The sequence below is a fragment of the Amphiura filiformis genome, chromosome 6 (genome assembly GCF_039555335.1).
Source record: "Amphiura filiformis chromosome 6, Afil_fr2py, whole genome shotgun sequence".
NCBI lineage: Eukaryota > Metazoa > Echinodermata > Ophiuroidea > Amphilepidida > Amphiuridae > Amphiura > Amphiura filiformis.
This window is the reverse complement of record NC_092633.1, coordinates 13,844,192-13,871,901: the sequence shown is the minus strand read 5'-3', so window position 1 is coordinate 13,871,901 and position 27,710 is coordinate 13,844,192. Positions and strand designations below refer to the sequence as shown.

The window sequence follows — 27,710 nt, the reverse complement described above, 5'->3', positions numbered from 1 at the left end:
TCAAGAACTGTTGCATTTGGATATCTTTCTTAACTTCATTCATGACAGTACACCTCTTTACTATGACGGTTTGTAAGGCAATATTTAAATGTTTATGTTTTAGAGAATGTTTTAATCAAAATCACTTAGTTAGGTTTCCAGAAAAAATTGTGACATGCAAATTGAGATTTAAAAGCTACTATTACTGTATTTATATTATATCCTCAAAAGTAAACATAAAATGTAAATTAGCTATGGTACTGGAAATTTTGTGGTACACACACAGTTTCTGTTCTTTAATTCTTTAGATTATTATCATGTCCTCATCCGTTTGTATACTGTGTTTTGTAGATGTTAATGAGTGTTCTAGCAGTCCATGTCAGAATGCGGGAACATGTTATGATGGAGTTGACCTGTATCACTGTGTATGTACTGATGGATGGCAAGGACAAAATTGTCAGCAAGGTAAACTAAAATATTTACTCATTAAGATAGTCTTACATTGTGTGATTTTGACAAATAGTCATTCAAAATGTTGTAGTCAGTGCTGCAAAAGGTATGAAAACAAAACAAATTACAAGAGGTACATAACTTTAGGTCTCTTTCAATCGAAAATTCTCAGGACAAATCACTAAAATATAGAAACTTTCTAAAAGATAGTGTCTGTGTCATTTCCTCTGCATCAATCTTTTATGTTATGTTATGTAGTATTATAGTAAGAACAATACTCATTGGTTGTGAATGCTAGATCAAAGAACCAAAGAATGTTAAGTTGAATGTAGAATAAGAGTTACATTTATCTCTGTGCACTGGAAATCTATTGCATAAAAGTCAGTGAATGTCTGGTATCTTGGAAAGCATGTGTATGTTACAAGGGTTTGTGCACTGATGTACTTACTCCTTGATGCCAACCTCGTAGCGTAGCTATAAATTAGGCTACTGAGGTTTGTGTTAGGCTATAACGGTATTTTTGTGACCTAATATTCCAATATTGATTATATTTACTTCAGATGTAAATGAATGTCAGAGTAACCCTTGTAAGAATGGAGCCACCTGTAACAATGGAAGGAACCAGTATAGATGTGATTGTATGCCTGGTTACCAAGGAGTCAACTGTGATACAGGTTAGTTGTCTTATATCTAGGTATGGTCGGGTAGAAAAAGTCATCACATTTATTATTGTTTCTTGCATGGTAAGGTCTCAGGCTTGTATTTGGTACCACTCAGACATGTTAAATGCAGTGATGGATTTAAATGCAGTGATGGATTATCTGCTAAACTGTCTTTTTCTGTATCATTTTCTCTCCATTCATGTACATATTAAATTATTATACGTATATGCTCATCTTACATACAACTGTTTTTATGTAGTGCAATTTCAAAAAAATCATTGCACTTTACAAAGCAGAAAACTGCTATAAACTACAAGAAAACAAAAAACACACAAAAGTAACAACATCAACAATAGTTTGAAATTAGCAACTGTAGCAGATGACCTAATGGATGAAGGAAGTATGTTCCAGATTTTGGGTTCAAAGACACTGAATGATCCATTGCCTATCCATCTGTTGGTCTTTGGAATGACAAGGCACATAGAATCTTGATTCAAATGAAGGCCTTCCCTAGATGGAACATGGATGGTCAGGCAATCAGAGAAGTAAAGTGGTGCCAGACCGATCAGCGTCTTGTAAATGTAGGGTAGCACTTTGAAGCAAATTATCTTTCTTATTGAAAGGCAAATTTCAAAGTGATAAACTTACGCTAGTAATAAACAAAATATCTAAACTATTATAAATCTGTTTCTATGCTGGTAATTTCTTGTAGATATAAACGAATGTGCCAGCAATCCCTGTTTGAATGGAGCAACCTGCGGCAATGACATAGATGGTTTCACATGTGACTGTAGGCCTGGCTATCAAGGAATCATTTGTGAAACAGGTAAGTTACACTACAAGATTCCTTTTGGGGCTGTCTGCACCGGTACACCATCACCAAGGTACTTGGCTGGTACTGTGCAGTACTTGGAGCATGCCAGTGCTTATGATGTTGACTATAACATTATAGGTATTAGGTTTGCATGTTATATTCATTTTGAGGCAGGAGGTTTGTGATTGTAGACATGCTTATCTTTCCATCTGTTATGAAAAAACGTTACTGACAAACTAGTTTACAAGATTTTTCTTCAAATTGTGCTCAGATTCACATATTTATATAGATATCTGATTTTTTTACCAGTTTATAAGTAATATTGAATTTCAGGATTTGTGAAATTTAGTGCTAGGAAAATGCTGGCCATTGGTTGATCTCTTTGAATCCATGCATGATTTTGTAAACACATCGGTATTCTTCACCATTAATATTCCAGTGTATGATCTATGTGAGTTACAAAACTCTTTATTGTGTACTTGTTAGAACAACAATTTAGCTTGTTCCAATTGCATTATGTAGGGATAAAACAGTCGCATGAACTTTTGATATTTTTGTTGTTGTCATTTCAGACATTGATGAATGTGAGAGTACCCCATGTGCTAATGGTGGCTTGTGCTTTGATGGAACTAACACATATACATGTATATGCTCAGATGGCTGGACAGGACTCAACTGTATGACAGGTATGCTTTTGTTTGAGGCATGAAGTCTGTATCGGATGACACCATGCTTATCCAAACTCCGTATTAACTTGGTATTTGTTCAGACAAGTTTTGGTAATCATTTTTGCTGCTTCAGGAAAATTGCCAGCTGATTCAGTAGTGATTTGTTTGGTTAGCCGTTAGAAACAGAATTTTGATAAGGGTTATTGAAGATTAGAAGTCCCCATAATTTAGATGCAGGACTACTAATTAATCCTTAGTACAATGTGTACTTAAATGAGTTTTGTTTTTCATTATATAGATGTCGATGAGTGTGCAAGAAACCCATGCCTTAATGAAGCAACTTGTTTAGATGGCAGGAATGAGTTTACATGTGAATGTGCTGCTGGTTACTCAGGAAGACTTTGTGAAAGAGGTAATTGAATATATGCATGTTTTTTTGTTTTGTTTTTGAATCCCTTCCCAATGTTGATTTATATAATTCAATTTAGAAGTGCCTTTTGAAATTTATCAGAAAATATGTACCATACAAACATAATGGGAAATGACAGTCAATCCCTCAAATTAAAGTTGATCATGTATATGCTGCCATCACACTGAAATTGACAAAATACACACATGAGCATGTTTCCTTAGCAACCAGATGTTGCGTTTTCAAATTCCAAATGTAAGGCATTTCGTTACCCAGTGAATGTTTACTGGCAGAGCCAAGAATTTTTCTCTTCACAACAATGGGACTTGGTCACAATGACCCTTGGGTACATGTGTGATGTTTTTGTTTTTTACGCACTGCATAATTTTCTAATCTACTTGTTTTTAAACTGTAACTGTTTTGGCTTATACTGACACAGGCCTAGATCATCTTTCAAAACCAAGGGTGCCATCTTCACAAAAGTGATACAAACATGTTTAACATGTGTAAGTTACAGTGAAGGTTTTGTTTCATTGGATGTGAACTGCCTATTTTGTTTGAAGCCTGAAGCTTATCGGCATTTTGAACCACTTTTGGTGACATCTTGTTCACCTTCATTATTGTTTCAGAAATCAATGAATGCTCTAGTTCACCATGTGCAAACAATGGAGGTTGTATTGATGAGATCAATGGATTCTACTGTGCATGTTTGAATGGATTTACAGGTCCAACTTGTACAATCGGTAAGACTTTATACTTTGATCAGTTCTCAATCAGCGGGCCTTATAACATAGCGGATTAATTTCAAAAAAATTTATTTTGAGAATAGTCTTGTGACAACTTGCCAGAAGCATCACAAATGATTAATTCAAGTCCTATACTTTGTCTACTTTCTTTAACACACAAAATATAGACCAGACAGGTCAACTAGTGTCACTCTTAACGTGGGTCTACTTTTCAGCGCAGTGCTAAAAGCCTAATATTTCCCGCCTATTAATGATCAAACTATAAGCAGAAAATTCTTAACAAACAGGTGTATCGTAACTTTGTTAAAGACATTGTTCACAGGTACCATTAGGCACATATCACTGTAGTAAATGGCCTTAGAAATTTTTTGTACCGAATTTGGTGGTCAATTTGAAGTGCTTGTTGTAATTTGAATGATCATGTTGTCCCCACTCCTCCTTCATGGCAACAAATTTACCATATCAAGTACTAGGAAGCAAACATAAAAACAACTTCCAATTACACAATAACTAATCTTTCCCTCGAGATAGCTGTGAAATGAAGAAAAAGAATAAATCCTTGACTATGCCATCAAGCCTTAATAGATCTGTGGTAAGAGTGCCTGCTTAATAAACAGGAGGTCCTGTGTGCAATTCCCAGTTGAGGAATGAATTTTTCACCTGGATTAGTTATGGCGCATCCCATTACTTTGAGTACTAAGTAGCTTCTTTGTCAAGGACGAAGGTACATTTCCAGATTAATTTGTTACACCTAAAAGAAGAAGCAGGAAGCAACTAAAATACCCAATAACAACAAACATGCATTGATTGTTATTACTCTCTTGTTAAGATGTGGATGAGTGTACCAGTTCACCGTGCCTTAATGAAGGTACTTGTGTTGATGGACAAGATAGATTCATCTGTAACTGTAAACCAGGATTTCAAGGAGCTCTTTGTGAAGCCAGTAAGTAGCATTGTAGCTCTTCAGTAAATAAGATATAAGGGAGACCTTAAATGTAGCCTACATGAATTTTGTAAGTTAACTCAATTGATAAATGGTGTGAGAGGTTGCAGGTTCAAACCCTGCTGCGGTTTATCAAGTTCTAATGGAAAATTGAGTTAGCTTTAACAAGGAACTTACTGCCAGTTGTCTCATTTTAACCCATAAGAATCATGGGGAACTGATCCTGGCTCGATGGTTAATTGTAGAATATCTAGGGTGTGTGCTCCAAAGCTGCAAAGTCCCTGAGTTGTTGTTGAATGGTTTATGGAATTACACGGGGCCATAGTGATCAGCGACAGCAAGTAAATTGTGCTGAAGCTTTTGGATCAATGTCTAGGCGTTGTGCCTATGTGTAACGCACTATAAATCACTGGTCTTTAATGAATTATGTGTGATAAAATATTATATGAATTAAATGTTGGCTGCTTTGATACATGGATCAAAGTTATGTAAACTTGACCACCAACATTTATTACACTAGTTATCATGTATAATGAAAGACAAAGATAAAGAGAATTTATCGCGTCTGACGTCATCTGTCAATCAAACTCGAGCACGGTTTGTTTACAAGTGTCGTGATGATGACTTGCTGAACGCGGATTTATAACCGGGCGCCTTATTGTTAATTTTGCACCTTTCGACATGCAAACCATCTCAAATGTTAGGTCTTTATAGTAAGAAACTTTCATAACCGAAGGCACCATGTCCACAATGCCTAGAAAAGCTGCTTTTTGCCTTGTAAAAGTACGTAATTTTTCGCCATTTGCTGCTATTCCTTTTCTCCGATCGATAGATCGGTCTTCCTTTTACGCGCTGATTAACCTGTGTAAACCAATCAAGGATCGTAATTGACAGTGACATCAGACGCGATAAATTCTTTTTATCTCTGTCTTTAATTATAGTACATGCATTGTATAAACCAAGAAGTAGGGTTCTGATTGTTTTACAATCCTTATTTTAATTTCCACTATTTCAGACATTGACGAATGTAGAAGCTGGCCATGTATGAATGGAGGTTCCTGCCAAAATGAGGAGAACCAATTCAGTTGTAATTGTATACCAGGATTCAGTGGAACACATTGTCAAATAGGTACATGTATATAATATATTATGGTGCTATAGGTGTGGTACAGTTTTAGAGTTAAATAGATAAATAAATGTTAGCATTTTTGACACCAGTTCGAAACTAGGGCTCTTTCAGTGAGAGATTTGACACCAAAGAAGGGGTCATTCAGTGAAAAGGCTAAAAAAAGGGGGTCTTTACATGAGACTGGGGACATTTTGCCAAAAAGGGGATCTTTCTGAGAGTCTGGGAAAAAGTTTGGGCCCAAATATGAATGTTGACAAATTTTTGATACAAATTTTCAAAAGTCATCAAAATTTGAGAAAAAGTGGGATCATTTGGTGAGAGATTATCAAAAGTGTTGTATAAAATTCTTAAAAAGTGGGATCTTTTGTTGACAGGAAAAAGGAAGAAAAAAGGGGTTCATTGGGTGAGAGGCCCTAGGGAGTTTAGTAAAACAAAAAAGGGGGTCATTGGTTGAGAGGGAGTTGAAAAAATGGGGATCAATGTGGCTACACATCCCTGTCACCCATTTTTAGTGAGCCCCCTCCCCCCATTATTATTATTATGCATGTCATAATAAACTTATAAGCTTATTCTGGACATGCTGTGGTGAAAATGATAAGATACAACTTGGACAAACTGGAATGTATCATGCTACAGCATTTGGTGTGTTACACTTTAAATATTGAATGACTAGGCATGATTGAAGTATGTGTTTTTGCTTTATTGGTACCAAACACATGATAGCTGATGATATTATACCAAATGTCCAAGCAAATTTTCTTTAATTATTAACTATTTATTCCTTTGGTGATTGCAGATATAGATGAATGTTCAAATGGACCATGTAATAATGGTGGTACTTGTATGGATGGCATCAATCAGTATCAATGTCGCTGTGTAGCTGGATGGACTGGACCTACATGCTTACAAGGTAACTCACAGCAAAATTGAAAAACCATGGGATACGAACATTAACATGAGAGAACTGATAAAAAAATATTTTATCAAGCTTATGTCACTTAGCCCCAATTTGAGCTTAGAAGCATCAGACATGAAACCAGCAGAACCATATGCAAACATCAGATGTAGTAATGTGTAGTAGGCACATGTGAATTAACAAAAAAATGCATGCTGCTTTTGTTTTCATTTGTTTTCTGAGATAAACACTTACTTTCTTCTTTCTTTCTATTTTGTAATGTTTATGTTCAGTTTAAACATTTTAAGTCATAATGTACAATTCCACAAATTTCAATTTTGTTATTTACTTAAAATGCTGAAATAGCCCACTGGCTATTTTGCCCATTTAACATAACATGGAGTTCTAAGGGGAACTTAATGTCTGAATATGACATTATTTCAAACTTGCTCTGTTGACATGATAAACACGGCAAATTTGGCTGATTCCATTCAGGTATAAGTTTAGACATGTGTAAACATTACAAATCAGGTTTGAAAAAAATTAACCAATTTCATATTAAAATATCGTACATTATGGGTGTAAACATTTTTTCACCAGATATCAATGAGTGTTCCAGTGGTCCATGTCAGAATGGTGCTACCTGTGTGAATGAACAGAACCAGTTTACTTGTCAGTGTGCTCCTGGATATCAGGGCATCCAGTGTGAATCAGGTAAGACAAGTCGCATGCCAGTTATCCTGCTGGCCTGCTCCCTTTAACAATGCTGTTACCAGAATTTTTGTAAAATATTTGCACATATTTGGCCCATAATTAGTTTCATTTTGATCTTAAACATGCCTTCATACACTCCTAGATAGTGAGAACCAATCAAAGCAAACGTTAGTAAATTACTAGCCGTGCATAAATATTGTATAATTGCATGGGCGCGTACTCCGCGTTGTACGCGCACTCCGCATTATATGCGCAGTGCTTTCGGACGTGTTCATTTTTCTTGCGGGTGGATGCATTTATACTTGCTTGCATTTTCCAACATTTTTAGTGATAATTTTGTTATAAAAATAGCAAAAATCATGGGATTTTTTAGTTGTGTATGAAATAGGTTAATAAATGCATATCACTTGTTGCTTGAAAAATTGTACAAAATAATGCACTTGTACTGATATATTGATGCGTCTAATGCACTCCCCCCTTTGGGGCTCATTCATTAGACGCATCAACATCTCAGTACGTGTGCATTATTTTGTACAATTTCACTCCCAACAAGTGATACGCATTTATTAACCTATAATTAATGAATATGCACACCACTGCATTGTTGTCATTCCGAGCCTTGTATGGGAGAAATAGGTGGGAGTCCATGTTTCAATTATTATCAGGATCTACTAGTATGTCACAAATCTTCTGTGAAGTCTTGTGATAAGCAGAATAATTTCCTAGCTTGGAGTGTACAATGCTCAGAATGGTACAAATTTATTGCAATTTGGCATTTGAATTTACACTATTAACTTTTGATTTGTGTTATTCTTTGCTTCTATTTCTGATATTTCCACAACAGATATTAATGAGTGTGCCAGTCTACCATGTAAAAATGGAGGTCTTTGCCGTGATGAAGTCAACCAATTTAGCTGTGCATGTGCCAGTGGATGGTGGGGTGTGCAGTGTGATCAAGGTATGTCATATAATGGTTTAAGTAATGCATAGATGGAAGCAATACAAAATGATAGATGTGAAACTACTCTCCAAGTAATGTTAAACTGAAATCTATATTTCTGTGATTATTTGCACATGTTTTTGTATCGGATATTTCCAAATTGTTTCTGACAGTTGCCTATGTGAAGTTATAATTATTATACTTCCTGTAGATAAAGAAGAGAGTAACCTGCAGTTGTCTGGGGATAATAATTATGAACTAATTTTCCAAATGTAATTTGATCAGAGTCTATCTGACTTTGTCAAAATCCGAAGATTTGTGTATGAATCTTATGTTCCATATACTACACATTGAGACAAAGAAACATAAGCTAGATTGAATGGCAAATTGTGGGAAGAATTTCTAGTCATTGCAGAGAATTGAACTTTGTTCATCTTGGATGTAATGAGGCAGTGGCATATACTTATGACTGGGATCATGGACAGGTGATGATCTAAATAGTGCAGTAATACAGCGCCTACCTACCTAACGATCACATAGAGTGCATTTCAATGACATTGTATCATGTTGCACTGGGAAATAATGCCAGTGGAGTATACAAACAGAGTAACAGAAAGTGATCTCATGATACCGATCAACTTTAATCATATGCTTTCAAAACATTTCTAAATTAAAAGCAACTTCAATTGTGGAGTTACAGATTTGATTCATAAGCCTAAAATATCATTGTTAACCCTGTGTTTTTGTTTCAGAAATTAATGAATGTGCTAGTGAACCATGTCAAAATAATGGAGCCTGTGTGCAGCCTCAACCTAACATCTATCAGTGCCAGTGTATGCCAGGCTGGGAGGGACTGAACTGTGAAAGAGGTAAGGTCACAGGTCATACAGACTTGTGATATGATCTTATCCAATCAGACTAAAGTCCGCAACTAAGTAAGGCTTGGATTTAGGGATTTCAACATCATTAAAGTTATGCACTGAGCAAGTAAGTAATGGTAATAACTCAATATTCAGTGAAGAGAGTGTAGCCTATTGGTTAGAATACTTGCCTCTGATGCATGAGGTCCCAGGTTCAATTCCCGATGGCGGTAACTTACTGGGGTATTGACTTGGAAAAAAGTCTGAATTAAATTGGGAGCATCTGTAGATGAAGATCAGATTTCTGCTCTCCCCATGGAGCATTTGGAATTTGGTAAATTAACTTCGAGATTACTTTGTCCTTTGAAGGGGATGTTAACTTGTCGGTCCTGTGTACAGAGAGCCATACCTGTACATGTTTCTCGCAGTCAGTAATGAATAGAGTAGGGTGTTAACCCTGAATGTCCCAATCCATCCTGGTACAATACACGGATGCACCGGAGTGAATCTAATAGTTTACCGATTTACCTTCTTGACTGCTTATGAAAGATAATAAGCCGTGTGTAATGATGTTTTGTTATAGATATTAATGAATGTGCCAGTGAGCCTTGTGCAAATGGAGCTACATGTCATAATCAACAGAATCGTTTCATATGTACTTGTGTACCTGGCTGGCAAGGAGTACATTGTAATGAAGGTGAGCTAGAAATATGCAGTGCAACAAAATTTTTGGTTTGGTTTATTATGTACTCATTTTATTTTATTTTAATGATCAGTATGTTGAAACTCATTCAGCATAATTTTCTTTCTGTGCTATATTTAAAGGGGGATAACCCTATTGGTTTTGGATATCGATTGTCTTTAAAATTACATAATAATATCAAATATCGCCCCCTTTATGCTGCTTTGTGAAAAAACGAGAGCATTTTCAGCGTAAATGTGAATAACTAGCCAAATTTGCAATCCAATACCTTGGTATACGTGACTGCATTCTGGGCAGGCAAGCAACAACAACAATTCCCGTTCGTATGACGAATGCTGACATGCTGTACAATGCCCGGCCCGTATTGAACAGAAAATATTTGTGTTTTTTTCGTACCGTTTCAGAAAAAAAGGAAACAAAACATATTTCCCCTTGCAATATGTACATTTCAAATGAATATAAAAAAGTTTGGGTTAAAAATGGAGAGCAAAAAAAACTTCTGATACCGGGTTTTGAACCGGGTACCTCGCGGGTAACAGCATAACGCGCTAACCAATTGAGCTAAACCGCCCACGATGTCCATCGTGGAAATTAATGTGGTTCGCTTTTTTCACAGAATGTGTATAACGCGAAACCAAAGTAGCTGTTGAGGAGACCGTTGATTTGCAATTAATTCCCTCCCCAGAAATCCGAAGTAATTTTTTGTATTTACAAACTGGTAACCTGTAAAACCGCTGTTTCATGATTTCTCGGAAATACATCGACTTGGAGCGTCAAATTTCAGGATAGTAATGAGAAAAATAGTATCTATTATGTGATACCAAAACCTCATCAACAATGAAAAAAATCGGGGATGATGCTGTCGATCGGGTTACGGACCTTTAAGGGTATGTTATGTTCCGTTTCAGTACAGGAGGTAAAATATGTTTTGTATATAAATTCAAGTACCCACCTGGTCAGTTTAACAAAAATCCAACTATTTTCAATTGAACCATTTTAAAATAGTTCCAAACAAAGGGAGAATTTCAGTCTCTTCATATTCCTATTATTTGTTCTTTTCATAGTGGTACCAAGTCCATCACCAGACACCTGTGGAGGTATACTGACAGACCCTAGTGGCCAGTTACTATCTCCTGGGTTTCCTGACAGCTATCCTAGTAATCTGAACTGTGTGTGGGAAATACAGGCACCTAATGGATTTGTGGTAGAAATGGAATTTGTGCATTTAGATGTGGAGAAGCTTGATGATTGTGTGGATATGGTCAAGGTAAGATGAGTAAGTGGATGATGAGGATGATGATGATGAGGATGACGATGATGACAATCATGATGATAGCAATGATAATGATAACGATGATGGCGATCAAAATATCTGATGGTGATCATAATAAAGACAATATCAACAATGATGACAACTTATATGACCTTCATAAGTTTTGTTTTATTACTTTCTTTGCTTTGCCTTTGACTATTATCAAAGTAATTTAACCAGACAATGTTTTGCTTGGTTAGTTAGTACTTTCAAATTCAAAATATCTGTTGCAAGCTTAAGTCATAAACTTATTGTTTATTGTGTATTAATTTGGTCCAGCCCCAAATGTATAATTTTCCAGTCAGTCACATTATTTTGTTATGTTTTGTTCACAACTATAGGTCAGTGAGAGTGCAGATATAGAAACAGAATTAGTTGGTAGATATTGTGGCCATTTAGATACTTCATCAGATCCCATTCCATTGGAGCCAATTACATCTCATGGCAACTCACTGTGGATTCAACTGTTAACCAACCCAACAGGAGAAAATACTGGATTCAGAATAGAATACAGACAAATTGGTGAGTGGCTATGAATAACAACAATATAAATGTTGAATAATGGGACAGAATTAGTTTTGTACAAATGCCATATTGTATGTTTACTTTGATACCAGTCAGGTATCAATTGTTGAACAGAGACATCCTTGTTTGAGCTTCATGTAGGCAAATTACAGCTAAATTGTTGAATATTTAGCTATGATGACTAATACTAGCAGTCACAATAATAACAATTTTATAACCACAAAATGAGACATTTTTGCATGCATGATATGTTTTGAAATTGTGTAAGAGGCAACACATGAAACTTTTAATCCCAGGATTATTTACACTATTGACAGAGTGCTGCAATACACCTCCATACCTCACATTTTAGGGTTATAATGCTAAGTTTTGGGGTAAGATGTGTTTGAGACTAGGATTAGGATAAGAGTTTAGGGCTAGAGGTGGTGTTTACATGCATACTGCTTAAGCAAGGACTCCTTTAAAGTTGCAAAAATATCATGCAAGATAATATTATGTAAATGGAAACAACAAGCTTCATAGTATTCTAATATGATATCATCTTTCTCCATTTAATTTTGATCCTAGCTGATCCAACTCCAGTATTTCATGATTGTGCTGGTGAAACTTTGAATGTTGACCTTCCTGAAGGAGAATCTACTGTGCCAGTAGATTGGAGAGAACCTACAGCATCTGATCACCTTGGTAACCGTATCTTGGTTACCTTGGTAACAGGCCCATCTCCTCCAATAAGACAAGGACCAGGTTTGACTGAGATTATATATGAAGCAAGTACTGCTTCAGGGAGTAGGGCAACATGTGAATTTGCTGTTGAAATACATGGTAGGTTGACAGAAAGATAAAGGTGAAATTTAAATAAAGGTGGATTTTTAATCTATTACATCTGCAGTTACCATGGTATAGAAGAACATTTACCCATTTATTTGAGATGCAAATCAATTGTAAATCTCCTTTGTGAAATTTAACCATTGTATGTGTTGTTGGGCAGGAAAACCTTTGTGTCATTGTACCCTGAACATGTTTAAAGCAAAACCTCTTCAACTGCTTGGCAGTTTTGGTGTAAACATGTTCAAGGGCCACAAGTACATATGTGACACGATCTGATCCCTAATTATTCATGTACAACACAATTACTTTGTCCAACACTTCAACAGATAAAGAAGCTCCAGTTGTTTTGGAATGTCCAGATGAACCAATCATCATTAAAACCCCAGATCTACCAGTAACCCCTGACTTTCCTAGTCCAACATTTAGTGACAATGTAGGCATTGATGTCATAGTCATGGAGCCTGACTTGAAAACACTAGACACATTTGGAGAGTACACCATCACCTACATAGCACGAGATGCCACTGGGAATGAGGCTACTTGTGATGTAACGGTACAGGTAGTATTGAAAGGTAAGTTACATTCAGTGATAAATGTTACCCAATCAAATATTTTAGGATACTCAAGTAAGCAACAAAGTGGATAAAATTTGTCCAGTTTTTGAGAACTACAGGGGATGAGAACAGATTTGCATTTGTAAAAGGTGTAAAAGGGTTACTTTGTAAAAGGGTTAACATTATAATTGATCAACATGAGTATAAAAGGTATATGTTTGGCTGCGACATAGACTTGTCCATGTTTTGATTATTATGTGTAGGTAATGAACAACAAGATTGAATTGTATTCAGAATGTTTTTGCTATTACATAGCCCAACTATATCTGTCTGCATGTTCTGTTTCTATGTGTTTTGTTATGCACTTCTTTCCCAAGAAGTATCTCAAATTTTAACCAACAATTCTGTTATGGTTTTTCAGAGGTCTGTCCAGAGCTGGAGAAGCCACCACATACTCGTCTTTCTTGCAGTGATGACTACACTGTGTGCGTATTACAGTGCACAAATGACTTTGTGTTCCCTGATAGGGTAACAGTTGGCATGGATGGCTTGGTGCTACAATGTATAGCAAATCAGTGGGTCAACATGGAGGTGAATACCAATATTACTACGCTGCCTGCCTGTGCAAGAGGTTAGTGTCGTGCTTATACTTATCTAGGCACCCTTCATACGGTGAAGTTGCTACGCATTGCATAGTTTTTGCTTCACAGAGCTAAATTGACCAATGATGTTAAGAGTTTTTCACTCATGAATAGTCAGTTTAGTTCATGAATAGGCAGCACATAAAATATAATCTGGTGAAAAATAAATCTGGTATCTACTGCAAGCTTAAAATTTTGTTTTCATGTTTCTATAATACACCCATGTTATAATTGTATAGTATTACGGCCATTGACATCTAATTTATCGGCATCAGTTTTGATTCTCCATCACGTCTCCCAGGCCATTGTTATGTTAACTTAACCTTCATCATCTTCATTGCTGTTTTAATGTTAAAACATTGTTATCTAAAAATTTTTTTAAGGAATTTTTATTTTTATTTTCATCTTACATTCACACACAGAAATCTATTTTTAATTAGTGACTCCATGTGGCTTTGCTATTAAAAGCAAGTGGATATAAAAGCTGCTGTTTTCCGGTTGAAAAATAAAATAGTCTTTGCATAATGGATCTGCAGTGAAATAAGTGGTCTTTTGATGATAAAGCATAAGTTTAAATCTATTGGTCACAGCAATGAATGGGGACCCATCACCTCTGGTATATAAGTGACTGTCTCTCCCTTAGGTTGAAAGTTCCTTCATTTTAACACTAATTCTGGTTTGTTTTGTTTTTTAGTGAATACAAATGGTGTGAAATGGACAAGACAGGACACTGCTAGATACCAAATCACCACAGATGATGCTCAATGTATTGATATACAGGATAATATCCCAGGAACACTCAAGCAAGAATTACAAAATAGTGCTGACTTGATGGTAAGTATTGTGAGGTGTTGATTGGCCAATTAAGAATTAGTCATGATTGGGTACTGGGGGAGCATCATATGACCAGCCTCTACAGCGTGTAAACAGTGCGCAGTGCTGCGTATCTGCTGAGGTATGCGTGCCTTCAAAGTCGGCACAATGTGTGCGTCCGCATCGGTACTTTGTACTTCAGAGTAGACAGACTGTAGGTATAGAGATGTTAATCTACATGTGATTGGCCTCTATTTGTTAATCTGGGCAAAAGTGTATCATTAGATCACTCATTTTCAGTTGCTTTATAAAAAGATTCATACTTTGACTAACAAAGAAATGTTTTGAATTAATAACCAACACACATTTTCCACAATTAAATTCAACAGCCCTTTTTTGTCAGGATTGTATATTCTCTTGCATTCTACATAATCATTATTAGGAATAACAGTTTGGAAAAAGTATGGCATTTAAAATATGTCCTTCCTTCAGAAGATTAAAAATGGTACATCATCTATCTTAAATGAGCTAGGAATAGATTTTGCACCTGCAGCAAAAGTTTAACCATAATGCCTCATAAGAACAGCTGATTTTCATAATCACATTTAATCTTTTTTCTACAGGCAAGATGCAATGCATTTGAGAATACAACATGTGATATTGATTCTGTCATCATTGAATGCAATAATGCAGAGAGAAGGAAAAGACAGCAAAGTAGCAATGCCGAGATTGCAATTGGAACCTATGTTTTAAGTGCTGAACGGTAAGACACTGTGGCTCTACTCTAACATGTTTTCCTCAAAAAAAGAGATCTATTCTCTTAGACATACCTCATGGCCTTGGGAAGAGTGGTTGTTGTAGAGCTGGATATATTCTCTTCTTGTCACTGAGTCCAGGGTGTGGTTCCTAGTAGCACAGTAAGTGAGAATGGGTGTTGATCCATAACTGTCAGCAAAGGTTAGGTTTTTTGTCTGTATTCTAAAATCAGACCTCTTCTACCTTACTATGCATCAGCAACTGCTAGCATTTCTTAAAATAACGTAAATCAATTTCTTAATCATTTTGAATTAAGCAGATATGGAATAGCAATTTCTAATTTTGAATGAGAGAAGTACAGAGTGATTCATGGATCAGATCCAAGTAAGAATTTACTTTATTATGTTAAAATTGAATCAATTTCTATTTCTACACTTCAAAACTTTCTTTTCGTCATCAGAGATAATGCAACAGACATACAACCCTTGGAAATTGTTCTTAGTGTTCCTGTCAGCATGCTGGTACCAGAGGAACTGGTAGTGGATGGCCCGCAAGGTGGACAGATAATCTTAAAACTATTAAGTGCAAGTGCAGGAGAGACTGTGGTGGTGTGTTCACAGGGCAAAGAACCAGCTGGAGCTAGGTGTGGTAAGTAAAAGTGCTCAATGGTGATAATTTTTTACTACCCAAAATATACTTTTATCAAGATTAAGAACCACAATGAAACACAAAGCAAGATAAAGATACAAGGATGAGATGTATCATACTCTTAGGTTAAAAATGTGTGTGGTATGTCTCAAAGCTTGTGAAATGTTCAACATGTTTAAAACTCAAAAAGAAATAACCATACAGGCTCTACATAACACTTTTTTGATGATAGATTTTAATAGAATGGGGAGTTATGGTACTTTTTACCTTGGCAAAGACATGTGTTACATCAAGATCAATCAGATGCCTAATTAAGACCGGTGGATCTGGGCACAACATACCGTAGCCAAATGCCTTGTAGTATTCTAGAATTTGATATAATTTCAAATCGGGTTACTTTTCTTTAAATACAAAAAGAATGAAATAACAACAACAACGGAACAAAAGTGTACAAGAATGAACATGTACCAAAACAAGGATACATGACAGCTTTGAGACACACTATTAGTCTTTTTTTTTTTTGCCTTACAAAGTAATAGGCCTATACAATAACTCTTAGCTATGAATTGGTAATTTGCTAGGAATGAATTGATATATTTATAAGCCATAGTATTGTCAACTCATAGTTTGCATGCAAGTTTGTACAAAATTTACCTTAAAACTTTTTTTTTTTATCAATAGTTGATTGTCCTCCTGGAACAAGCTATAGTATAGACGATAGCACTTGCCTTCCTTGTCTTATTGGATCTTATCAAGATGCTGAAGGACAGATGGTCTGTAAAACATGCTCCAAGAACTACATTACTGAATCTGATGGAGCATTTGATAGTAGTCTGTGTAGTAAATGTAAGTATGATCTAAATACCTACCCAACAGGGTGGGTGCGGTATTCAATTGTGTAATTATCTTTGATTTTTTGAAAACTTTCTTTTATTTAATGTTTGCTGATTGCAGGCCATAAAGGCCTGCAATCAGCTTTCGACAAGAGTTTTTTTCTCACCGCACCTGCACTCTGGAACTCACTTCGACATTCCTAAATTAACAAGCATCTTCCATAAATGAGAAATAACTGAACACTGATTTTCCAAAACTTTCCCAATCCACCCCCTCCATGTTTCTTATAATAGTAATTATAATGGGAAAGTTACTATAGTATTATAAGAAACATTGTGCAGGGACTGTCTTTTGGAATTTGCCGGTTCATAGTTCTTCTGGAGCCTTTAAGAAGAGCCGTTTAGAGCATTTACAATAGAATGTAAGGAGAGAATAGCCAAATAAGGAGAGCTGAAAATCACTCTCCTATATCAGATTTAAGAGCAGTAGAGAGTGATTGCTCTCGCTCTTCTCAAAAGGCAGTCCCTGATTGTGGTGGTGGATTGGGAAGGTTTTGGAAAATCAGTGAAATAAGTTGAAATTTCACTTTTTTTTTGTCACAAACGTTAACTCTTGTCCCATAGAAAGGCCAAAAGATTTTTTTCCAAAAACCCATATTTGAGTCCCTAACACTAACCCTAAATATGCTAACCATAGCTGTAACCCTAACTCTAACCTAATTTAAAATTCCCTAAACCTTAGCTTTAACTTTTTTTGGAATAATGATCCCTCATTGCAAATGGCTTATGAGTCATTTTAAAAGTGACTCATTTGAGTTACTTACACTATCCAAGTTACTCATTGTGAATTGACATATACTCAGAAATACTCATTTGAGTTTCTGTTACACAAGGTCACTCAATTTGAGTTGGTTTCTTGTTGGTTGCACATAAAAAGAAGATGTTTGAAAATGATTGACAACTGGAAGCTTCATGCATGCTTCACTAGATTCATTCTCATCAGTTAGATCAGGTGATTTTCTTATACTTGTATCTCTTACAAAAAATAGAAATGGTGCCCATAGTAGCAATAATGGTCCTATAATTATGCACATTGTTTGGAATCCAACTGTGTTATATAACAACACTGATATTACTGGGGCAATAAAATATGGCAGTTTAGATCCAATATTACCGATACCTATAACACGTCCATATCCTTTTTGAAATTCTGTTTCTGCTAAAGTTGACAGCATACTGGTGGCACCATAACGAGTTGCACCAGCTAGGTAAATGTTACATGCAAAGCAGGTAGCTGCTGTATATGGTGATGATAACATTGGGAGTAACATGAAAGGTAAAGAACTTAACGCTAAATGTATTGCTGTGTACAGGCAGATGTGATTAGGATACCGCTTGGAAAACTTTACGCTGATAACACTTGCTGCTATGTCCGCTACACCACCAGTACCCCAGAACAGACCTGTGGTGTCAGCATTGCTGCCAAATCTCTGTTTCATCCATATTGATATAACAGGTTGCAGACATGCCTTTGGGAAGTACACAATGGCTAGAGTCAGGCTTACAATAAGAATTCTATGGTTAGTTATAACTTGGTAAAGTTTGGTATCATTGTGATCATCTGGTGGTTCTGCTTTAGAAAAGGGATCATCTAGTGGTTCTGCTTCAGGAAAAGGATCATCTGGTGGTTCTGCTTCAGGAAAGGGAAACTGGTTATCATTAGGTTCTGCATCAAGTAAAGGAATTCTTGCAGAGTCTGCATGATGGTAGAGAAATTTGTCCTCATCTATCCCATCCATCTTCCCACCTTTGCTGTTTTCATCATAACTTTCAACTTTGTTGACTTGACTTGTCAAGAGAATGGAAAATATGAGCAAAACTTCAACAGGAATAAAACTTAAAAATGCCGCCATTTGTTTCAGATATATGAACAAAATTCCGCATAGTGCTGGTCCGAAATATGCAAAAGAGTTACACGCCATAAGGATGCCAAGAAGTGTCTTTCCTCTGTTTGTGCTAGGTGGGTATATGGCATACATGCGACCATATATAGCAGGTTTTGTACTAGCACCTGCAAATTCTTGCAGTAGTTTTCCTACAAAAATGGCAGTGAAACTGGACATAAATGCATACAGAAATGTCATGGTTGAAGAAGCAAAGAGTGCTATCAGCAGTGGTATGGTAAAGCCATAAGTATCCCCATATGCCCCAGCCATTGGGGAAATTATGAAAGATAATATTGTTGGTACCAAAAATAGAATTACTACATGAAAGTTGATATGAAGTGTCACTCCAGGAGTATTCAGGTATACTTGATTTAAACAAGTAGTATTTGTTGCTTGTTGCTCTATATTTGACACCTCCCTCTGGCTGGTGATGTTTCCTCTAGCAGAAGTAGGTGTGGTATGGCCTACATCATATTTAATGTTCGATACCATGCTTCTTTCAATGCATTCAGCATGATGGTCTAAACAGACACAGTTATCATCCATAGGTTTTGCACATAGTTTTTCTGTCACACATTGTACTGTGAAGTTATTTACAGCATCAGTAGTCCAGTTCCACTCTGCAAGAATCGGTACCAGCAGTGCACTGAGGACCTTCATCAGTAGAAATATTCCTACACTGCTGAACAGAATCACACGTTTCTCCCATGGCATTGTATTAGTCTTCAGATTAACCATTGCTTGCATTATTTAATGCACTGATACTTTATGATAAAAATATCTTAGACAGTAACAAATCAGTCTAGTAAATCCAGAAAATTGGACCATTCTGCATGCTATTTGGAAACTGAAATTTGCCAGGGCCAAGGACAAAACTGCTTGTGGGATGTGTCTGCTTAGCTAAATAAACTATCAGCAAATCACAACAATGCAATAGTAAACCTATTTATTATGTTTAGTACTATATATGTCAAACTTTAAGAATGGTTCATTATATGATAGGTAGCATCAACTTGCAGTTGCCTCTTTTGTATGCAGTGGACCATCACCTGTTTACTGTAAAAGTAGAATCTATTTTTGAGGTATTCCATTTCAGAAAATTCACAAGGTGCCCAGATTTGATAATTTTAATACCCACAAATTCCAAAGTTTTGCATTTCTACAAGTTTGGAAACAATGTTGAATATTTGGATTCCTGATAATATATAAGTTCCTTAAAAAATGCTGGACGTCGACAATTTGATGAAATACAGTAAAATTAAGTAGTCTTTACAGTTATTTGATGTCATTTTCATAAGGTCACATGACATGGTTGCATGCACAAAGGCTGAAAATTTAACTTCTGATTTTTTACCTACCTCTAGCTACATGCTCTATTGAATTCATATTGAGTTAGGTGATCATGATCTAGCAACTCTTTTGGCAACCGTTCTTTTGTCATTTGTGCTTAAACTTTGGAACAATCTACCAACTCTATTAAAAACTGTAATATTTTAACTCTTTTAAATCATGGTTCAAGTAAAAACACACCTGTTTAATATCTTTTTTGCTGATGACTTGTAGTGTAAAATGTTTTTCTTAATATGGTATTTTGTATATTTACTGTATTATGCCCTGTTCATTATGTTCCCTGTTGTGGTCATTTTCCTGTTGTTGCGCAGTGAGCAGCTCTGATGGAATACTTGTGTGTTATAAATTTCCATATTATTATTATTATTTTTATTATTTATTATTGTCTTATGCTATAGAATACGAGTAAGGCTATAGAATCAGCTCTGTCTGAGGATCCATCCTTCCATCTGTGTGAAATATCACATTCTCAATCTGTGTTTGTAGTCACTATTAAACAGGAATAAATGTAATAAAGTTGGTATCATTGTGTGACCTTTTATGTCAGGCGGTCTACTTGTAATATTTTGTGTCCTATGTAAAGTTGTGTTTCTTTCTACATGTACCTATTATTTTTACTTTTTACAAAATACATAGAAAATTGCACAGAACATAGAAATGGGGATTTTATTAGTTGCTAAGGTTGCTAATGTTTGAAATAAGGTATTCCAAATCGGTAAAATTTATCTCAGTGCTGTTAAAATGAGAAACCAGATATCAACTAAACTGATATATAGGGTGTTGGCTCTTATTAAAGTGGTTCCTTGTTATGCAAATGAGACCGTTTATGCTCCATAGATTTTACGCTGCAATTTTTTCCCTATTTCACATACTCAAGTCCATTTCTACACAGCTGAAGGAGCACCAAAAGAGTGTATCACATGACTCTATGGTGCGGACTAAATATCACATCAGTATACTCAGGAAATGTAATGCAATCCAGACTTCATCCCCTTATGTCCAGTCAATTGTAGGAAGAAACAGGAATAAGTAATATAATTTAACTATTTCTTATCAAAGTGATTAATTCATTAATTTCAGATATTCAACCAACAGCACCAAGTACAACAGCTACAAAGAACATAACACCCATAGCAGAGCCATTTGTAGGTAGCATGATATTTTATATAGTAGTTGGTGCAGGAGGAGGGTCACTTTTGCTCTTCATTTTTATCACAATATGTTGTTGCACATCAAGAAAAAAGACAAGAAGGTGAGTACAAGGAAAATACTAAATTATATTGCAAGATATTTCTGTGATTAGCACAGAATTAAGAGTAGGAGAACCGGGACTCGACCGCCATCTTGATACAGGCATGGAGCAAAAATTGGGGGTATTCGGTTTCCCTCGGAATGCGCTCGAGGCATTTGTTGTCATGCAAGCGCGACATGGATGATGGGCGCATTTGAGAGACACACTTGATGTGACCTGCATGCGAGTACGCTGCAGATGAGATGCAGAATTGTTTTTGTTTGTGTCTGCGCAACGTCGGCAAGGATCCGAATACTCCTCATAGCTGATGGCGCGATTGTATGTGGTGGTATAGGGAGTCCCGGTTCTCCTCTAATTCTGTGGTCATCAGTACTATCTGAAAAATTTGAAGATGCTCACAAATCCAATAAGGACTGTTTTATAGAACTTTATTCTAATAAGGGCTGTGCAATAATTATGAGCTCTGGGAGAGGGTAAAATTAGGAGGGAAGAATATTTTGAGCCTCTCTCAAGCATGTATTGTTTCATAATCTTGTCACATACAAAATATTGCCTTTGTTTTATGAGACATTACATGCACAACAGAGGTTACACATCTAATACATTTATTCTCATAATGCAAAATTCTGAAACAATTTCTACCAGAGTTATTATAAATGTAACAATTCAGTCTTAATTTTAAGGAATTTATCACATATCAGAAAGCACTGGATATTAATTTGTTCAGTCATTGTCATTTATACTGGTACTGGTGAGTGGTCTCATGATTATTTATGAAATGACTAATATTCATTTTGTACACAGACCTGAAGAATTCATAGATGCATATAAGGAAGATGTTGATAATGATTACGCAGATAGTGTAGCCGTTGCCAAATTAAATACATGTAAGTATCTTGAATAATTTTACTGCTGACTAGGCCTAACACCAACAAAATGTTTAAAAATCTATTCATCATGTTTACCAGGGGTGTGAAATCTCCTCTTTTAAGCTGAATTCCTCTTTTTTGAGGCAAAATTTTAGCTTTTTCTTTCATTTTCAGCCCATTTTGAGCATATTTCAGTGATTTTCCTCTTTTTTCCTCTCAGTGTTTTGAACAAAGTTCCTTGTTTTTCAATAGAGGTCACTCACACCCCTGGTTTACTGATTTGATTGTCAATAACATTAGTTTTAGCAGCTTTGTTTGCATCATCCTGTTTACTGATTTGTCTTGAAAACGTATTTGTAAAGGGGGGCCAAAATTGTTTGAACTCTGCTCTGTTTGGCCTCCCCCACCACATGATGCTGTTTTACACATGTAGAAGTTGGTTAATTGTGAAATAAAACTGAACTGATTTTTTTTTCTTTTTTCTTTCTTTCAGCTCATGATGCCCCATTTGCATCCAATGTAGCATTCTATTCAAGTACTGGGGAGTATTCAAACCCTACGTATAAACCAAACAAATCAGACAATAATGACATTTATGATACAATTCATGAAAATGAGTTCACAGATGAAGAAGATTTTGAGATTTCAACATTATGAGGGGATTAGACTGATATGTGTTAACAGCAGAACATTCACCATGTTTATTTATTAGAAGGCAATATTATTTGAATTTTGCTCTTTACAGAAAATGGTTTGTACAAAAGTGTTGTACTAATTGTACAACTATCATGGCAAAACCCAGAGAAGGTCCAGGGTTGTAGGTATGGCAAAAAAAAAAAAAAAGGGTTGATGGGTGATCAGAAAAGGTGCCAAAAAGTAAGATTGTTTAAGAGCATATAAGCATTGCTATGGCCATACTTTGTTCATATCTAGATCTATCTATGATATGTTACCTGGTCAGTTAATCTATGTGTGTTATTTAATATGCTAACAATATGTAAAATATGCCTGGACAAATAAATTAACAAATTATGTTCCTGTTTTCCATAGCATTGAATTGGTGATGCTAACTCCAAGGCATCCCTTCAATTTATTGCTTGTCAATATTGGGTTTTGCCTGGCGTTTCGCCGAATGTTATAAATAAATAAAAATAAATAAATAAAATAACCTTGGTATTTCTTGAGTCACAGATTTAGATTTTCCAGTGTGAATAAGCATTCAGGTGGTCCCAAAGACAATCAGGTTCTAGCATTGGGTGATCTGCCATGTTTGGTTAGTCATTGCTTTAAAATTTGAATATTTATGCCCAATATGTATCTCCATTTTATGTCAATACCAAAAAAATGTACCAAGTTGTAACAGTTTAAAGAGACATTAGTAAAAGACAAGTTAATGAAGTTAATTAGAAGTCTCTTCATATGTTTAAACAACTGTGGTTTGTTCAGTGTTCATGCCCTGAGCTGTGTAGGATTTGTGGCAGTTTGGTTGTCTGGACTTATTTCATATGCTCTTCAGTTTGAAGTGACTCCTGTCATAAGATTCTGTACTATTGGCTTCAATCATTTTGGAGGCAAATTGATTTGGCATAGATGTTTACCCCCATTTGCCATATAGACGAATCCAATTTCACGCATTCCTACTCCTCAATGGCTGCCAAAGTTGGGTCCCCGTCGGCTCCATCTCACCTAAAATGTGAAATGATGCGGCCTTGGAGTGTATTTTAAATTGCATTCTATCACCTGTGTTACACGTAGACAAAAGAATAATGACAGTGTACAACACAAAAGAATCTAACATCGAATTTTAAGTGGCTTTAATCCACCCAATTGGGCAGTCACTGCACCAGTTTGGTGCATGCGGGGACCTGTCATGGCCGACCAAATCCTGACCATGACTTGGCTCGTTGGATTTGTCTATACTGAGCCTGGCATGCACATTGTGCTATTTGCGATACTTTGCTAAATATTTGGCAAATTGATTTTTTTTAAATGCAAGTGAAGGTTGACAATTCTTCCTGTTTGTGAAGTTTTAAATTGCTGTATTGGATGTGTACTCTTGCCCAAATGAATGGCACATTCACCAATTTCAGCAAAAGCACTGCAAATTTTTAAGAGTTTGGGTCTGCTATTTTGACATTTTAGACTTATATGCATACACCATTCTTATAATTGGCACCTTCCTGCCATGAGAACATCAATATCACATACTATAAAATAACAAAAAGCAAGAATGTATGTATCACTTGATATAATGAAATAATCATGTGATACCATTCTTGACCTGGCTGTCATTGTAATATACTAGGTGACATTGATGTGATATCTATGTTCACCCCATCAATGTCAGGCAGGTGCCAATTATAGGAATGGTCTATAGATTAGTAACTGCAATGAATGAACAGCTATAGTGTTTCTGGAGAAAACAAAATGCTGCAAAGTTTAAATGTATCTATGATGTATTGTCTTTATGTTAAACTTCTATTAGAATTAAGTCCATTTACTGTTGTTTGTGTGTTGTATTGTTTTGCATCTTGTTTTGTTCAAAAAGGTTTTTTCAATAACCAGTTAAAAAGTTGTATTGAATTGAAACAGTTTCAACTGCAATTTATATATTGGCAGATAGTTATGTAACAAATGTGATATAATGTGCAATCATGTTTTATATAATAAGCATAGTTAGTTTTCTATTTAGCATTCAGATGTGTACAAAAACAGGGAATAGAGGTTATATGTGTACTTTATTTTAATGTAATTATATTAATTATAGTTTTTATATTTGAAAACAAGAAGTTGATGGTTGTATTTTTTTGAAAGAGAGAAGTAACTGAAATTATTTTTTTAAAGTATGCATTTTATACAAATCACTTACAGCTCATGATATATTTTTTAATACATGGATTTATATATTATATTTCATAATACAAAGAAATACACTCATGAATAATAATGTGCATTGTGATGGTAGAACATTATTTGATATGATGCCACTTCAAACATCACATTAAGTTAATAACATCCAAAATGTAGGAAATTTTATCAGATATCAGATGATATCAAGGTCATCAATTTGAGACTAAACTTTAGGTCACCTCAAGTTCAGTAATGATGCAAATGCTTTTTGTTGAGGTTGTGCCATAAGTGTGGAGACAAACCACCCTTTTTCAGATCTGTGTACGCTCTGCACGATTACCAGTAACTTTCCACTCGCGATTTGATAAATCAAAAAGTGAAATTTCAAATTTGCACCTAGTGACACTACCGCACTTAAGGTAAATCAAAGTTTCCCAGTGTAATAACCTCTCAGGTAGTTGATGGATGTCAGATGGGTATCAAACGAGCGATCTCCTACATCGTGGAGGTTAATCAATTTTAATGTCGTTTTGTGTCATTTGAAGTTTCATGTTGTTTCAACTAATGAATTTTTATGCCTTTCAAACATGTCAAAATATTTTGTAACACTAATTGGAAAGAAGTCATAAAACTAATTCATAATATAATATTTAACTCTCAGAAGAAGATGATGATGTTCCAGAAGAGTTCAGGGACATTGTTGAGCTCTCATGTATGTAACCTTAAAAGTTTAAACATGATTAGTCATAATGAACCTTTTATGGTTCTACAAAGCCTCTTTCTTGGTTCTAATTTCAAGAGCCCTGATATTGAGTATCTAAGAATATCAACAAAAAGTCAAATATCACACTTGGAGTCAAGTAGAAATTGCTGTATAGTTTGAATTTCTTGTTTTAATGTCACATAACAATATTAATGCTAGAGGTAATTTGGCATATTTAGACTTGTCCATTGAAGGAAAAATCTCAGCACAAAACAAGTGAGATGCATATATTTGTATTGTTAGGGCAGATCAAAAACATTCATAGGCATAGCTTTTACAATTTTGATTTTAGGAGTTTTTTTAATAGAAAAAGACAATACATAAATTGGGCCATGATGTAGACCAATGGAAAAAAATGACAATATTAAAAGGAGTCCTGCCCAGAGCATCTAAGCTTTTTCCTGAAAGATGAAAAAGAGGGCAAAGCACTTAGGTTTTTAGGCAAAAGTTGCAGAGTCAAACTTCTTTTGGGGGCAGTGGGGACACTATTTTGCAAAGATCTATCGCACTGGCTAAACGATCGCATAAAATCACACCTGCATCACATGATTATACTACGCAGATGATTGGTGACTGAGTTGCTGATGGGATTCAATTAGCCAATTCAAACCATAAACTGCACCAAATCTGGCAGTGCAAAATATCTTTTCAAAATGCTGTAATTATATTCCTTGTATTGTGAAATATCTTTTGACTGTTGTAATATTTTTAAAATTGGTTAACAACAAAATGGCATAATAAAGAAAATGCGTAGCAAACCAAAGTTATGGGTAAAGGTTTGGTGTTACTTATCGGTGACTAAATTGGTGTATTTTTATATGCAAGCAAGCAAAAATGTTTTGCAGAAAACATTTTAATATTCAGTTATCTAAAGGGTATAAAACATTTTAATAACATTCAAAAACATTCTTACAAAACATTCTAACATGTTATTTAAGTGTTGACAAAATATTTTGCATGTTTGCAAAAATATATTTTACAATAACATATATATGTTGCTGTAGTGTTTTTTCATATAAAACGTTTTTAAAATGTTTTCATGACCTTTATATTATAACCCAACATTTAAATGTTATTATGTTTTGACCAAAACCATAACATGTTTAAAAAAATTTTTTTTTTAAATTGTATTTGTCAGGTACATAGTACAAATAAAATGGTATGAAAATTAAGTGTAATGTTAATTATTTAATCATTGTAATGTTTTAAAAATGTTTTGTACTTGCAGAAGAAGTATATATTTTATAAACTCAAATTTACAGTACTCAGTGAAAAGATGCAATGTATATTTCATTGTTGATATTTTTAAACATATTTGTATACATATTATGTTTATATTGTTTGAATATAATTTGATTTAATTGTAGGCTGCATGATGTATATGATTTATCAAGACCTTTTGGAACAATCGTCATAATGGTCTCGAGGACGCAATAAATAATACAAGCTCTGAATTCATCCAAGTATTCTGTTTCTTTTTTATTGTTTCAAATTTTGTTTTCACAGGAGTTTTACTATAAACTCATTACATCACAAAAAACATCTTTCCGGAATACAAACATCCAAGTTGTCTTGCCAAATCAGCTCCTTTATATACCATGTGCATTTGCGTAAGTCATTACCCAAAAACTTGTTTTGAGGGCATCCTCAGCAAATGTTACAATATAGCTTTAGCTCATCTTAACTACTGGCAAAAGAATTTAATAAAAGCTATAAAAAGTTTTTGTAATTAGCTTCATATCGGTATTCATTCATTGAGTAAGACACATTTGTCTGGTAGAAATTTATCATCAGGTGCATTATTACTACCATACAGTCTTGGCTTCTATGAGTAGAGGTGAATAAGATATATAATTAT

The 27,710-nt window shown here is 35.2% G+C and overlaps 1 protein-coding gene across 1 annotated transcript in view; it reads left to right on the top strand.

Annotated features, from left to right (window-relative positions):
• LOC140155005 (uncharacterized) overlaps nt 1–23,329 on the top strand; it is a 92,266-nt gene extending 68,937 nt beyond the window's left edge. The window contains exons 47-71 of the mRNA XM_072177675.1: nt 331–444; nt 990–1,103; nt 1,804–1,917; nt 2,478–2,591; nt 2,872–2,985; nt 3,612–3,725; nt 4,558–4,671; nt 5,687–5,800; nt 6,597–6,710; nt 7,296–7,409; nt 8,254–8,367; nt 9,102–9,218; nt 9,793–9,906; nt 10,977–11,179; nt 11,566–11,746; nt 12,317–12,571; nt 12,904–13,149; nt 13,553–13,762; nt 14,467–14,606; nt 15,209–15,348; nt 15,802–15,989; nt 16,671–16,835; nt 21,199–21,370; nt 22,175–22,257; nt 22,733–23,329. Coding sequence (XP_072033776.1) covers nt 331–444; nt 990–1,103; nt 1,804–1,917; nt 2,478–2,591; nt 2,872–2,985; nt 3,612–3,725; nt 4,558–4,671; nt 5,687–5,800; nt 6,597–6,710; nt 7,296–7,409; nt 8,254–8,367; nt 9,102–9,218; nt 9,793–9,906; nt 10,977–11,179; nt 11,566–11,746; nt 12,317–12,571; nt 12,904–13,149; nt 13,553–13,762; nt 14,467–14,606; nt 15,209–15,348; nt 15,802–15,989; nt 16,671–16,835; nt 21,199–21,370; nt 22,175–22,257; nt 22,733–22,896 — 3,632 coding nt within the window. The 3' untranslated portion in view covers nt 22,897–23,329. The remainder of the gene's footprint in view (nt 1–330; nt 445–989; nt 1,104–1,803; nt 1,918–2,477; nt 2,592–2,871; nt 2,986–3,611; nt 3,726–4,557; nt 4,672–5,686; nt 5,801–6,596; nt 6,711–7,295; nt 7,410–8,253; nt 8,368–9,101; nt 9,219–9,792; nt 9,907–10,976; nt 11,180–11,565; nt 11,747–12,316; nt 12,572–12,903; nt 13,150–13,552; nt 13,763–14,466; nt 14,607–15,208; nt 15,349–15,801; nt 15,990–16,670; nt 16,836–21,198; nt 21,371–22,174; nt 22,258–22,732) is intronic.
• The last annotated feature ends 4,381 nt before the right edge of the window (nt 23,330–27,710 follow it).